Source organism: Styela clava, chromosome 6, assembly GCF_964204865.1.
Source record: "Styela clava chromosome 6, kaStyClav1.hap1.2, whole genome shotgun sequence".
NCBI lineage: Eukaryota > Metazoa > Chordata > Ascidiacea > Stolidobranchia > Styelidae > Styela > Styela clava.
In genome coordinates, this window is record NC_135255.1 from 1,521,551 (window position 1) to 1,534,643 (window position 13,093).

Genomic DNA, 13,093 nt, shown 5'->3' on the forward strand with positions numbered 1-13,093 from the left:
CAATTTTGTGGTTTTTCCTGTTATTTGTCAGGTTTCAGTTGTGTTTCCGAAAATTAGCCGTAAATGAAGTGATTTAATTGTCATTATGTCTTCCGAAGAGTTTTAGTTTAGTTGAAGTAATCAAAAAATAGTCCCGGAAAAGCTGTGATCGGCTATGCTATCAGTACATGTTAGCGGCACCTGGTTTTATATTTCGATAACAATAATGGTTTTGAGCATGTTACTCAGCATCCATCATTTTACAATAGTAAAGTTTAGGAAGAGTTTTCCTGGGGTCGGGGAAACGACAATTAATTGCATTCTTTATCGGAATTTTAGTGAACATATTTTCATTATTAGCCACAGTATACCATTCACGTAAGAATGTCGAAGAAGAACACAGCTCCCAAAAGAATGAGCAGTTTCGGTAACTTGGTCTCCGCAATACGCTGACGTTACAAATATACAATACTATATAGATTTCTGGAGTGGAATTTGGAAATATTCAGCAGCTATATGTTAAGGTACTGATCTGTGACTAACGAAATAATCTTTTGAGAGCGAAAGTATTTTCCACTGGTGTGACTCTAAAACAAATAAATTCAAAATTCCAGGCTTTTGAAAATTAACTCTATTTTGAATATTACACATGTCTCTCCCTACGATCAACTCATATTTGTGAAATATTTTATAAAGAGTCACGTTGTAGTCTTGAGTATACGTCCAACGGAAGCACCCAACGGATAATCTGTAAGAGCTATATATCAAATCACGTCACATACTGTTTCCTAATGGGTTTCCGTTCCCTGAAGTAAACTGAAAGAAAACTTTCGTGAATACAGAAACAACCTTTTAAAGCTGCCACAGTCAATTAGGAACAAAAAAACAGTTTATCAAAGATATCTTGCGCTGAATATTTGGTTTCTGCGAGACCAACTACTTATCCGTCTTCTATGCTTTTGTGTCGGCGGATCCGTATGTATATATTCCAAGGATGCTGTAGCAAGAGTAGAGATAACAATCTTGAGTGATTTAAGAGTCTTGCTGCACACTCACATAAATATATTTCTGTAACGTTACGAAACGTTACAGAAATATATATGTTTTAGTGTGCAGCAAGACTCTTAAATCACTTATCAAAGATATGTGTAAGATTCAAGGCGTTGTTTATTAAATAAATTAGTTGAAACAGAACAGTCTACGAATTAGAACAGAATTACCGGGATGACGAATCAAATGTTACTGATACCAAATTCATCGCAGAAGGGACAATTTTCTGTTAATTTAGGGTTTAGTCACCCTATATTAAAGCTTCAGTTTATTACCTAATAAAGATTCACCTTTTTATTATTATTCCGGTTTCTAGGGATATATCAATTACATAAAACGAGTTGATATAAATTAGCATAGAATCAGAATTTCCTACCTAGAACGGATCTTTGTAAATCGTGGTAGAATGAACGATGACTCAAGTTATTTAACTGAGTCGAGGCGCAAAGTAACTTTTTATTCGTGCTCTGTTGGATTCTCTCTCGCTATTGGAGCTTCATTCAGTGAGTAATTGTGTAATTTTGATTATCACTCGATTCAATCAATTCACTAAGACAAAGTTGAAATAACTTCATTAAAAATATCAGAAAGCCACAAATTTACCATAAATAAATCCTTATTATATAAGTGCCATAAAACTATACTTTGATGAACCGTATTATTTCCGACACGAAAGCTCATATATATTTCATTATATCACATTTCAATAAAATGATAAATGTACATTACATGAGTATGATGTTAAGCTTGCTAAGTATTTCCTCTGCACAAAACCATTTTTCTATATTATGTGTATTTTTTTACGCGTTGGCATTATGGATAAAGTGTGGACTGTATCGCAGGTCAAGATCTCGGGATCAAATTCCGTGTCCCATAATTTACATAAACGATGCCAAACCGGAAAGATTCGGGTCCCGCCTATAAATATAGTCAATCCATACCTAGCAATGATCGTTTCTGCGAAGTCTTCTGTAAAGAGGAGGCGTATAACATGTTCTATAGAAGAATTATAAAATGAACGTGTCTCTGGTTCAAGTGGTTGAATTAATTTACAATTGCCTTGCATTGACTATTTAAGTTTGAAGGATATGACACGGAAACAATATACATTTACTGTTAACCAGTATAATGACAGTGATACATACCATCATACTGACATTTCTAAAAATATATCGGATTCTATTTTAGGTTTGTCAGCATTACAAAGTAGTATAAACGTCAAAGATGGTATTGGCACCACAAGTTTACTCTTCAAATTTGGAGCCAGTATTCTTGGGAGTTCAATCGCTCTACCATTTGTACTGAAAAGATACGGACCAAAGTTTGCGTTGATAGCCGGGCAACTATGCAATACTTTATACACTTTGGTGAATTTTTACCCAGGTAAATTGAAACAAATATGAAGTCCAAGTATCTTAGCGTGTTGTATCTGTGGTGTAGTAGTAGTACTGTGGAATACTAGCACGTAACTTGGTTGGTTATTTGATGTTTCAAATATGAAGTTTAGGAATATTTATATTTAGAATAATGTATAGGTATTTCCTGGCGCCCTTCAGAAGATATAATCGATTGCATTGTGTAACAAAAATCGGTATTCGTTGTGTCAGTGCTTCAATTGTTGGTTTCACATCATCATATATATTAAACTATTTGTGCTGTTTGTAACTTGTGAAAATCGAATTGTCAACCGGATGCATTAAATAGTAAGATGTAAAGGTGAAATATTTAAAAAAAATCTATAATATAATTTTGTTTCAAAATATTACCAATATTATTATTAGCAAAAAATATCTCCGTTATAAAATTATGAAATATTTCTATACTGTTCTCATGTTCAGAATGGTATACAATGTATCCCACAGCATTCATAGCTGGTTTTGCTAGCTGTTGGGCTTGGGGCGGTTCTGCCGTTATTGTTCACAATATTGCTTCCAGTGTGAAAACAGAAAACGGCGATAGTTCTTCACAACGTTATTTCGGAATGTTTTTAGTAATAATGTCTTCGGGCCAGGTGGGTAATATTGAAAAATTATCAACGCAAAAATGAAATCGAAATTAGTACAAGCAAGAGAGGCTATAAAAAGACATGTCTATAAAATATATATTGAAAAATATAGCGTAGAATATATTGAAAAATAAGAATATATTGAAATATATAGTCCACTTCACCTCGTAACGCTGAGGGTTGGTTGAAATGGTGTTTTATCATGATAATTTCGAATTTTTCAGTCAGTTACACACAAACATACCAAATAATATATATATGATAGATATATATGTATTAGACATTGATTACCCGACATCTTTATTTAAAAAAGGGAATCATTTTTGTCATCATGTATTGTACAATAACTGCGTATCTATCCAGATCATTTTCTTCTTTCGCCACTAATTCACTTAGTCATTGGGCTTTATGGCAATGACATTAGAATTTAGACATAAATGAAAATCTAAATATGTTATAACTGTTATAACAGATATTTTCCAATGCTGTGACAGAGCTCATACTAAATTCCGATAAGATTGAAGCATTCATCAGTGGTGAAGATAACGTGGATATAATCAACAGCAGCATTGTGTATCTATCATCTCGTCATTTATTGACATGCGGATCGAACGATTGTCCAGTGAGTTCTATAAATAATAATGTAAACATACTGTATAACATTTTGGGAAGATAAGTACTACCAGTCTCATCACGGGTTAGTGTCTTTCGCGAGAAAACCCAGTGCGTAAACGATTAATTTTGCCTTAAACCTAACTTTAAAACTAAACGTTTTTGTAAAGCTTTGTACTTTGTACTTTTAACTCGGAACATATCACCAGATTGAATGTACGCTCAGGTACTAGGCGTCATATCATCTGTTCACGTATGAAGTTTGTTTGCAAAAGTACCACCCATGTCATATACAGCCATTCAAGTAATGTACATATACAACCAATGGATTTCAGAAGCAAATACTCTATGTACTCTCTACTCCACGTATTATCTGCGCATAACAATACAGCAGATCAGCTGCTTCAAGGGTTGCCAACTTAGTGTTAAACCATTCCGGGACACCTTAATGACTAGAATTTGAGAATTCATTCAACAGAGGCTTGTGAAACACGAAAGAGAGTGATGATCATGAAGCGTTATTTTAACAAACTCCAAGCCTCTAAATAATTTGGGTACATATGTCCCCAGGCGCCAAGGTACAGGGGCGCCAAAATGGGTCTTGCAAAAATTTCACAACAAGGGTAAAAAACGGTCACAAGCAAGATCGCACCGGCGGCAGACATGTAGTCTTAGTATATTGCAAACTGCACACTTGGTCAGACCACTTACGTCGATTGCCGACGTCATCACGCACATAGCTCGCGCACGGTCAGATTTCCATCGTAACTACATGGCCAAAAAATCAAACAAAGCAAAATTTGATTTGGTAACGTTAGGTAACAAAATGCACCGGGTTAATTACGTGGTTCTGTATCGTTAAATTTTTGCCTGCGCACTCCGATGTATGTTAATATTAGTTCTGTGCTGGAGACAAATGGCAACGGAATTTGGTTGAATGATGTTAATACATGTTTTGAGTAATACGTGGTTTTGTATTTCGTGGTTGTCAGAGTACCGTACTTTGCAGCAGAGTTACATAAAATATATATATTATACTGTGCTAAAAGACCCCAATGCCGTTTTCGACAATTCGTCGAGATTGCACATATTTTGCAAATTTCTACTACACGGACATCAATGGTCACGAACTTTTCACCAAAATTGGAGATTGCAGAATGCTGCTCAACTCCTTTGGCTCTTCTTGGTTTTATTGTGTCTTTTGGAGACGACGTTTTACCCAATCTGCGAATTTCTCTACAAATTTTGTTAACAATACCAGTTTGAATTGCTAGCTGTGAACGGTCTTTCAGCAAATTGGAACTTATTTTGTGATATTCGCGTGCATCAATGGGACAGGATCGTCTCAGTGATCTTGCACTTTTAAGTGTTGGGAGAGAAACATTGGAAAAAAACAGATTTTGATGACGTGTTAACTAACCAGTTTGCGACAGTGAAATCGAGAAAAATAAATTTATTGTAGACTATGTAAATTATCTTTGACAGTAACTGAGTGGGACATCATGGACATATGCTATATTTTGTATAGCTTTGCTTCTTCTTTAAATAAAATGTTCCTTCAAAATTTGAATACACATATACATAAATTTTTGAATAAATAATAAAATATATAAATACATATAAATTTGAATTTACATATATAATTTGTTTTTACATATACTGTACAATTAAATGTAATAGAAAATATGATAAAACATGGAGGTCGGGGCGCCAATTTTATAGTTTGCCCCGGGCGCAAAATATGCTGGCTACGCCTCTGGTTCTTCATACAATTCATCGGAGTCGTGACTTATGCCCAAGCGTTCATCATTGGAAACAAGCCTGACCATTCAGTGTCATTTTAAGAGCAATTTAGGCTATGCCCTTGAAAAACGAATGCTCATAAATTTGTCATAATCATACCATTACCATTTGGCGCAATAAATGCCATGGTGTCCCACAAAACAACACCGCTCATACCATGAGGAATGTGGTGTTGATAATGATATGGTGAATAATATTGAGGTGCTATCTTCGATATACTATTATCTAGCCAGTAGCAGTAGTAAACCGACGACTAGCTAAACAAATTAAAGTGTAGCCTACTGCAAACTAACATTACTTAAGTTTCACTTTGTTTAATTTATAAAGCATAATCAGAACAATTCCGTAGAGTAGGGCTATGCTCGTTGACGAAAAGTGGTAGTTTTCACAAGCTTACACGTCAACACGACGATCAATTGAAATATGAAAAAATATTTTGTAACGTAGATGTACTGTAATAATAACGAGAGCGATGCTCAATTATACGGACTCAAAACACAAAACTAAGTACTACGGGTATGTAATCTCTCGCAGTAGACTACCGATACCGCAGTCGTCACGACTTCGTCTGACCCCGAACGCGCAACCGCCACAAGGACTGCGATTGTTAATTTTGATGACGTCACCGCCCACATAAATTTTTGAAATAAAAAGAAGTAACAGCCTTCTAGCAAAAAATACAATCTTTGACCACTGAACATTTTAAAGCAATTAGTTATTAGCAATAATTTGGCGCTGCTTTTCAAATTAAACATAATATAGTGCGAGTATTGATAGTTTGTGCCAAACTTTAATTTGAATAGATTGTCGACATTACCTGATTGGTCAAACAATAGTTCATTAAAGCGAATACCGTAATTTCGTTGTTGTCATCACAACATTCCTTATGCTGAGAGCGATCAGCTCGGAGGCATTATGACATCATGGGTTGCCACCTTCTGTACGTAGGGTACTCATGTTCAACAAACAACTGACTTTGTATTGATCGTTATCCGTTTTGAAGTTTCTGTCAGCGTATATTTAGCGCACTGATTATATATGAGCGATCAACTGTTATGGGGCAGTCTGACTTCTTAGACTGCGATTTCCCATATGTATTTATGGTTGGCTGTATATATATGCATATAAGTGAGTGACTGTATATGTATAGCACATTACCAACCTTATCTAGGGGAATTTGTAGATATGGTAATTTTTATCGACTCCATATTCCGTTAACATTTCAAATTCAACTTTTGAATTTTTTCTGCAATATCACTATCGTTTATCCAGAGTGAATACTCATTTCAAGGAAAATCAACAAAGTTTTCTGTGCTAATACCAAATCAAACGTTGTTGCGGATACTACTATGCATATACGTGGTAATGCAAATTGGGGGAGCTTCGATTCACTACTTTCTATTGGAAGATACACTTTATACATCAGGTATCGTAATATACGTTATTTTTATCAAATGATTTGGAAATTTATACCAAAATATTTCGGATCATTTTCACTACTCATATTGAGCTGAATTAAAACGTCGACATACCTTATCTGTAAGCATTACCCATTGAATCTTACAGGGTCATGGGAGTAAAAAATGTATTTTCAGATGGCGAAAATATTCCGAGTTTATTCGAAATGGTCTTTCTTTATGTTTCAAAATTATTTCAATTTTTTTTCATTCCGTGATTTTTCTATGAACAACAAAAAGCTGAACATCATACTTGATTATTTTTTTACAGAAAATGATGAATCATCTGCATCGGCGCCTTTACTGAAGAAAGAAACATCAGCTTTCACTGATTTTTTTACCGGCTTAAAAGACACTTGTAAACATGTGACATCTTTACATGGACTTTTAACTTTGCCAGTTATGTTGTTGTACGGTCTGACCATCGCGTATATATGGACCGAATACAACAGAGCATTCGTGTCGTGTATTGTTGGAGTCCAACAGGTGCATATTTTTACATAGTAAAATAAAAATGATTGCATCTTGGTAAACAGAAATATATATAAAGTTAAAAAGGATTTTTGAAATTGATCTTACTTATATTTGTTGATTGGTAATGTTGAACGTTAAACTTAAAATTTTAAGGTTGGAATATGCACGGTCATTGTTGATATAATGTCGTTGGTGACATCATTAGTTATTTCGAAGAGTGCAAAGAAAATTGGTTTGCCGACTCTTTTCGCCGTGGGACTAATATATGATTTGATCAATTATACCATTTCTTTGTTATGGGTACCCACTGTTTCTACCACATTTCTTTCGTACGTTTTCTCTGCTACATTTGGTGTTACCCATGGTATCCGGCGGAATACTGTGTTCTGTGAGTAGAAGTAGTTATTTTCGATATTCATTATAAATTTAAATTAGATAAGCGTCGTTTAAAGTCTAACTTGATGTTAATGAAGTTTTATTTTACTTTTAATGTCGATATCATTATTCTACTATTTCGAATAATTTATTTTCACGTTAAAAAAACAGTAAAAATCACGCTTATATGACGAGGGATTCATTATTTTTTTATTTATTTGAGCCTGTTTGTTAACATTAAAGTTATTCACTTGAAATTAAGTATTAATTTCTCAAAAATGTCAGCCGAATAAGTATAAGTTGTCTGTAGCTTTTATCACTTATGTATTGCAGTGGTAACGTCGACTCACTCTGCAGATGCGGACATCGGATTTTCATTACAAGCTCTGGGGGAAACGCTCGGTGCACTTCTCAATTACGCCTGGAGCATTCCCCTCTGTGTCAATGAAAAAATATATATTATGATGTCTCTCACCATAATAGCAACAATATGTTGGGCGATTGCAAAGGTTGTTCTTGGTAGAAACAATTAAAATATAAAGAAAATGGAAGAAGGAAATGTCGCAGATAGTCAGTTGTCTCAGTGTTTGATTGAAATTATTTTACATTTATTGAGAAAAAAGCACGATGGAAATAACTAACACTGTTTACATTGTTTATGGGGGTTCTAGTGTAGTGTAAATGATTCCAGTTCTAGAAGTAGTTCCAGAAAGAGAAATTATAAACTAGCTAATGTCTCAATTTACCCGAGATGATCTTTGGCATCGGTACGAAAATGAGAAGAAGATTTAATATGTTTACTTACTATACGCAATTATAATCAAATGAAATTAAAGTCAGTTAGAATGTAGAATGTTGTAAAATCTGCATCATTTCCCCAAAGTCTGTGCGAAATTTAAAGGTTTCGTATATATAGCAGCCAACATTTTCTTTAAGCATCTCAAAATAAAACCAATCATGTGCATAATACAATTAAAAGTAATATTGTGAATATATGCTGAAATGTCGGGCTATAGCTAAGAATTTATTTTCATATTTGAACTCAAAATATGTACATGCTTCCGGAGACTTAATTACCATAAGCCAATCGCATGCGAACGCTGGATGGAGGTATTGGTCTTTATTTGACATTCACCTTATACAGATTTAACGCGTGACAAGCACGAGCTGCGCATACGATTAGAAATCGGCGATTTCATAGGAAAGTTGTCCGCCGGAACAGTCGAGCCATTGTTCACCGCAGACACTCAACTATTGTGAGCGTCGCATCTGCTAAGGCTTTACGATATTTTTTAGTAGATTTCTACGCGTCGAAAAATAAACAGGGGCGTGCGATGTTTGAGGTTTATATTCTATCCAAACAAAATGAGCGGGGTCAAGCGTATCAGTGCGTAAGCTTTTAGTCACTTGTGCAGCGATTTCGATTTCTTGATGACGCCTTGAAAGTTTTTATTTTACAATCCAGGATTTAATATTTAAAGGTGAGAGGTAGCGCTTGATCCAGTGTAATATCGACCAGATGTTTTAACTGAGACTTCGCACTATGTGGAAATTACGAACTTTTATTCGAGTGATATTGATAATAAATTTATTATTATGCGTCACAAATGGAAAGAAGAATAGACACTCGAGAAAACGCCATGCAAAAACGTCCACAGATGACAACAGTCTCGCGCCATCGCTGGAAACACGAAACCTCAAAGGGTACATTGGTGAGTTCACTTTACAAATCTATAATCAGATACGTTTCCCAGTTATTCAACTAGGGCCAGTACAACAGTTCTCCTAAGCTCGACTTCAAAACGTTCAAAATTGATTAAAACTGTATAATTTTCTTCGTAGAACTTTTTGGTGTTGTTGAAGAAGCCGGCGTGACTCGAATCGACGAAAGCACGTGGAAGTTTAGAACACGATCTACACCTATTCAAGTAAATACCGTCTCCACAGCAAAAGTACTAAATAGTAAGTTACCAAAGTTGGCATCGATTGTCGTTTCGTCAAATTTGCGGTAAATTTCTGGTTTCTTCAAATTGTGACTGTGACTAGATTATGTTTTATATTTTACCGTCCAATGGATATAAATTACGATGTTATGTTCACCAGTGACTAGTACTATTTTTCTCCTATGATTACAATCCTATTTGCCGTCAACATAGCGTTTTAGCTCTCTTGTTAAAATCTACTTTGGGTTTTTGTAATGGGTAAATTTTTAATTGATTTAAACTTGATGTGGAAATCCAGAAATATTTTGATGTTAAGGATGATCTGCATTGTACCCTGTCGCAAATCGTACCGTGTGATCACCTTCTTATCTCTAATATATCTTGTTTTCTGCTCTATTAGTGTACGTACAGCATACAATTAGTGTATATTTACGAGGTTGTGACGAGGAATCGTCGACAAATTTTCAGGAACGTTACGATATTTTAAATATCGTGGTTAATAGTATCGTTTTATATACGTCTATTTTCCAGGCATGAACGGCTCGCTGTCGATTTCTATGGAAATTCGAGTGGGTTCCAAGAAGGTTGCCACGGTATTCCGCTCGTATTCTTCAAATTTTACTCAAAAGGGACCAATCACGTGGGTCGAAATTATATTTGATTCAGAAAACAATTTTATTATCGTGAAACATCGAACACCGACGTTGGTGGAATCATCTGCAGTTTTTAAACTGACTGATAATGGCAAAAGAAGCTGGATTAAACTACTTGTCGCTTTTCGTACTGGAACGGATCTTTCAGGAGACATGGTGTTGTGCCAACATACATGTGAGGATAGTAACACGAAAACTAGCCTAGATGGAATTAACCTCGTTTTTCCGAAAGATATGAAAATCGAATTCGGTGGAAATAATAACAATCCAGAAAATTCATTTATCGTAAGTAAAGTTCTCTATAATGAGTGAGTGCTGGTTATCCTTCTGTTTTACTTGGTCCATATGTACTTAATACTTGACTCACGGTGAGGAAATACCGACACTAAGTTGAAGATCATTATCACTTCAAGAGCCATGTTTCGCATTTCCACGCATTTCTTTTTACAACGTTTGGTTTTCAACTTTTTAATGTGGATAATGAAAGGATTTACATGCGGCTTTCATTAGCTACAATGTGGAAATTTGTTTATCAAACTAATTATGCCAAACGAAGAATAGGGATCAAGATAAAAAAAGTCAATTATCATGTTAACACTGGGAAAGCGTACAATGTTGTAAGTTATGCCCTGGTAAAGTGAGACTAACGGAAACAAGTTAATGCTCTTGTGAGATAAGATCCTGGGCATTTTCTTCTTTTATCTATCCTAACTTTGAAGATGCATTTGCAAAGTTTGGGACTGAGAGATATGTTTTGAAATAGCGGTGCTTAAAGCAAAAACGCGGCGCCCGAAGCAATGGTTGAAAACTGAAGTGAATTGTGAAACCCCAGAGTTGTACAGGGTGACCTCAAAACAGAACCCAGGTCATTTGGAACATATTCCAGACTAGAGAAAACAAAACTTTTGTGCACAGACGTACTAGATTACTGTACAATCGTACACAAACAAAAAATTTAATATATTTTCTTCATTTTCGTAAAAGTCTTCGGGAAATATATGGGTTCTGTTTATTGGATCGCCCTATATATCCATTTGGTACAAAGCATATTACGCAAATAAATTGCGTTTTGATATATTCATTTATTTATCAATTTTTCCAGTTTTGTCGTAAGCTAATGACATCACTGAATACCTCGCAATTATGGTATTATACTATCTAAAATCCTTATTGTAATATGGTATATTTCTAACCATTTTCTTGAAGCTAGAAAGCATTACCTATACCATGATATCGTAAACCCGAGATGCTGGTTTGTTTGATATATACTCCTTGTTGTTTGAATAGTTATTCATGATCTCTCAACTATTTCAACAATGACACCCATGAAAGTCATTAATTGTATTTGTACAATTGTTTGATTAATGTCACAACCGCTTTAATTAACAATAATTCAAGACCTAAATGTTCACGTTTACGCGGGCACGACTTTCATTTGGAGTTATTGTTGTCATCAATACTTCGTAAACTGTAAATCAACAAAATTTATTCACATTCCCTAATTTTTCCTACTTATCTGCGCCGATGCCGTCTAAAACAACAGCTTCTTCCTCAATCCTGTACGCGACTTGACACGATAAATAAGTTTTTTTTCATGGGTCCAAGTTGCAGAATAAGTTGAATATATCATCTGTTTTATACAATGCGTTAGTCGACGCATCAAAATAGCTTATCACATTTCTTTTAAGCCTTGATTCTTCAGCTCAGTGTCAATCTCACCACCATTTCAATAACCTTGGATTGAAGCATACGTGGTAATTTTTACTGGGGATTTTTGTAAGTCTATTCCCATTGGCACTATAATGATGCTATCTATCGCTTGAGCGACCGCGCGATTATGATATATTTCTGTCTGACATTGGGTTGGTTGTTGGTCGGGAGGAAACCAAAATAAAAGTGAAAACTTCATCTTTCAATTAACTAGAATTGCATTTTTGACAGGGACAAATACGTAACCCAAGAGTATACATTCCACCAATCTTCACCTATCCTTGGGAATGCAGGAATTCAGCCCCGGCAAGTAGAGGTCTGTATACATTTTTAACCACTTTGAACAACCCCAATTAATTCATATCATAGTCTAATCGTTGTGATTTGACACCAATGATTACAACCAGCTTGGTTGAAATATATTTATGTCTCTGGTATTGTTTGTTGCATTTTGATATGTTGTAATTTACGGTGCTTCAAAGGATATGCGACCTTCTCAATATGGAAACACGCGGGGTTGGAATCATTGACGCAAACCTATAAATTTAGCTGGAATTGAAGCATAAGAAAAAATTCTGATGTTTCGAAGGTCAACAACGAACCTTTAAAAATAAGGACACTATAATGAAACAGTGCGCTAAATCCGATTTTCTGGTTGTGTTTATTTTTATTTTCACCGCAAATCCGATAAACGCGACAGAATGGCAGTAAATCGGAAGTCGAAATATTGCGAAAAATTTTCCCTTTTTAGATTTATTCAGAGACGATTTTACCTTATGACCAATTTTAAAAAAAATTATCCTAAATCAAAGGAATATGAAAAATTAGAAATAATTGCCAACTATTAAACTTCAAAATTTGAGACCAAGATACTAGAAAGTCAGTGAAATCTCGAGTAGAGTTGCACCTCAGGCGTTTTTAGTGTTTGAAATTTGAAAGCTTTGTACTAAACAACTTAAAAGTCGTCTTCATGTGATCATAATTACCATGTAACACTAATACCGTGTAATTTTTATATATTTGACAGACTCC

General features: G+C 34.9%; 2 protein-coding genes across 2 annotated transcripts in view; both read left to right on the forward strand.

Moving 5' to 3' along the window:
- The first annotated feature begins 1,350 nt into the window (after positions 1 to 1,350).
- On the forward strand, positions 1,351 to 8,678 carry LOC120331135 (protein unc-93 homolog A-like). Its single transcript, XM_039398177.2, has 8 exons — positions 1,351 to 1,532; positions 2,218 to 2,412; positions 2,868 to 3,040; positions 3,507 to 3,656; positions 6,722 to 6,875; positions 7,178 to 7,392; positions 7,534 to 7,768; positions 8,089 to 8,678. The coding sequence occupies exons 1-8, from the start codon at positions 1,436 to 1,438 to the stop codon at positions 8,286 to 8,288; spliced, it is 1,419 nt and encodes a 472-aa protein (XP_039254111.1). The 5' UTR covers positions 1,351 to 1,435; the 3' UTR covers positions 8,289 to 8,678.
- A 504-nt stretch (positions 8,679 to 9,182) lies between these two features.
- The window catches only part of LOC120330882 (uncharacterized), a 59,225-nt gene continuing 55,314 nt past the window's right edge, over positions 9,183 to 13,093 (forward strand). The window contains exons 1-4 of the mRNA XM_039397856.2: positions 9,183 to 9,467; positions 9,598 to 9,717; positions 10,230 to 10,636; positions 12,293 to 12,377. Coding sequence (XP_039253790.2) covers positions 9,299 to 9,467; positions 9,598 to 9,717; positions 10,230 to 10,636; positions 12,293 to 12,377 — 781 coding nt within the window. The 5' untranslated portion in view covers positions 9,183 to 9,298. The remainder of the gene's footprint in view (positions 9,468 to 9,597; positions 9,718 to 10,229; positions 10,637 to 12,292; positions 12,378 to 13,093) is intronic.

Excerpts from the sequence above, each read along its gene's own strand:
- LOC120331135 (XM_039398177.2), top strand. The coding sequence starts at position 1,436 with ATGAACGATGACTCAAGTTATTTAACTGAGTCGAGGCGCAAAGTAACT. Across the intron at positions 7,393-7,533 it reads GTATTGTTGGAGTCCAACAG|GTTGGAATATGCACGGTCAT; the intron begins GTGCATATTTTT and ends TAAAATTTTAAG. Across the intron at positions 7,769-8,088 it reads CCGGCGGAATACTGTGTTCT|TGGTAACGTCGACTCACTCT; the intron begins GTGAGTAGAAGT and ends TATGTATTGCAG.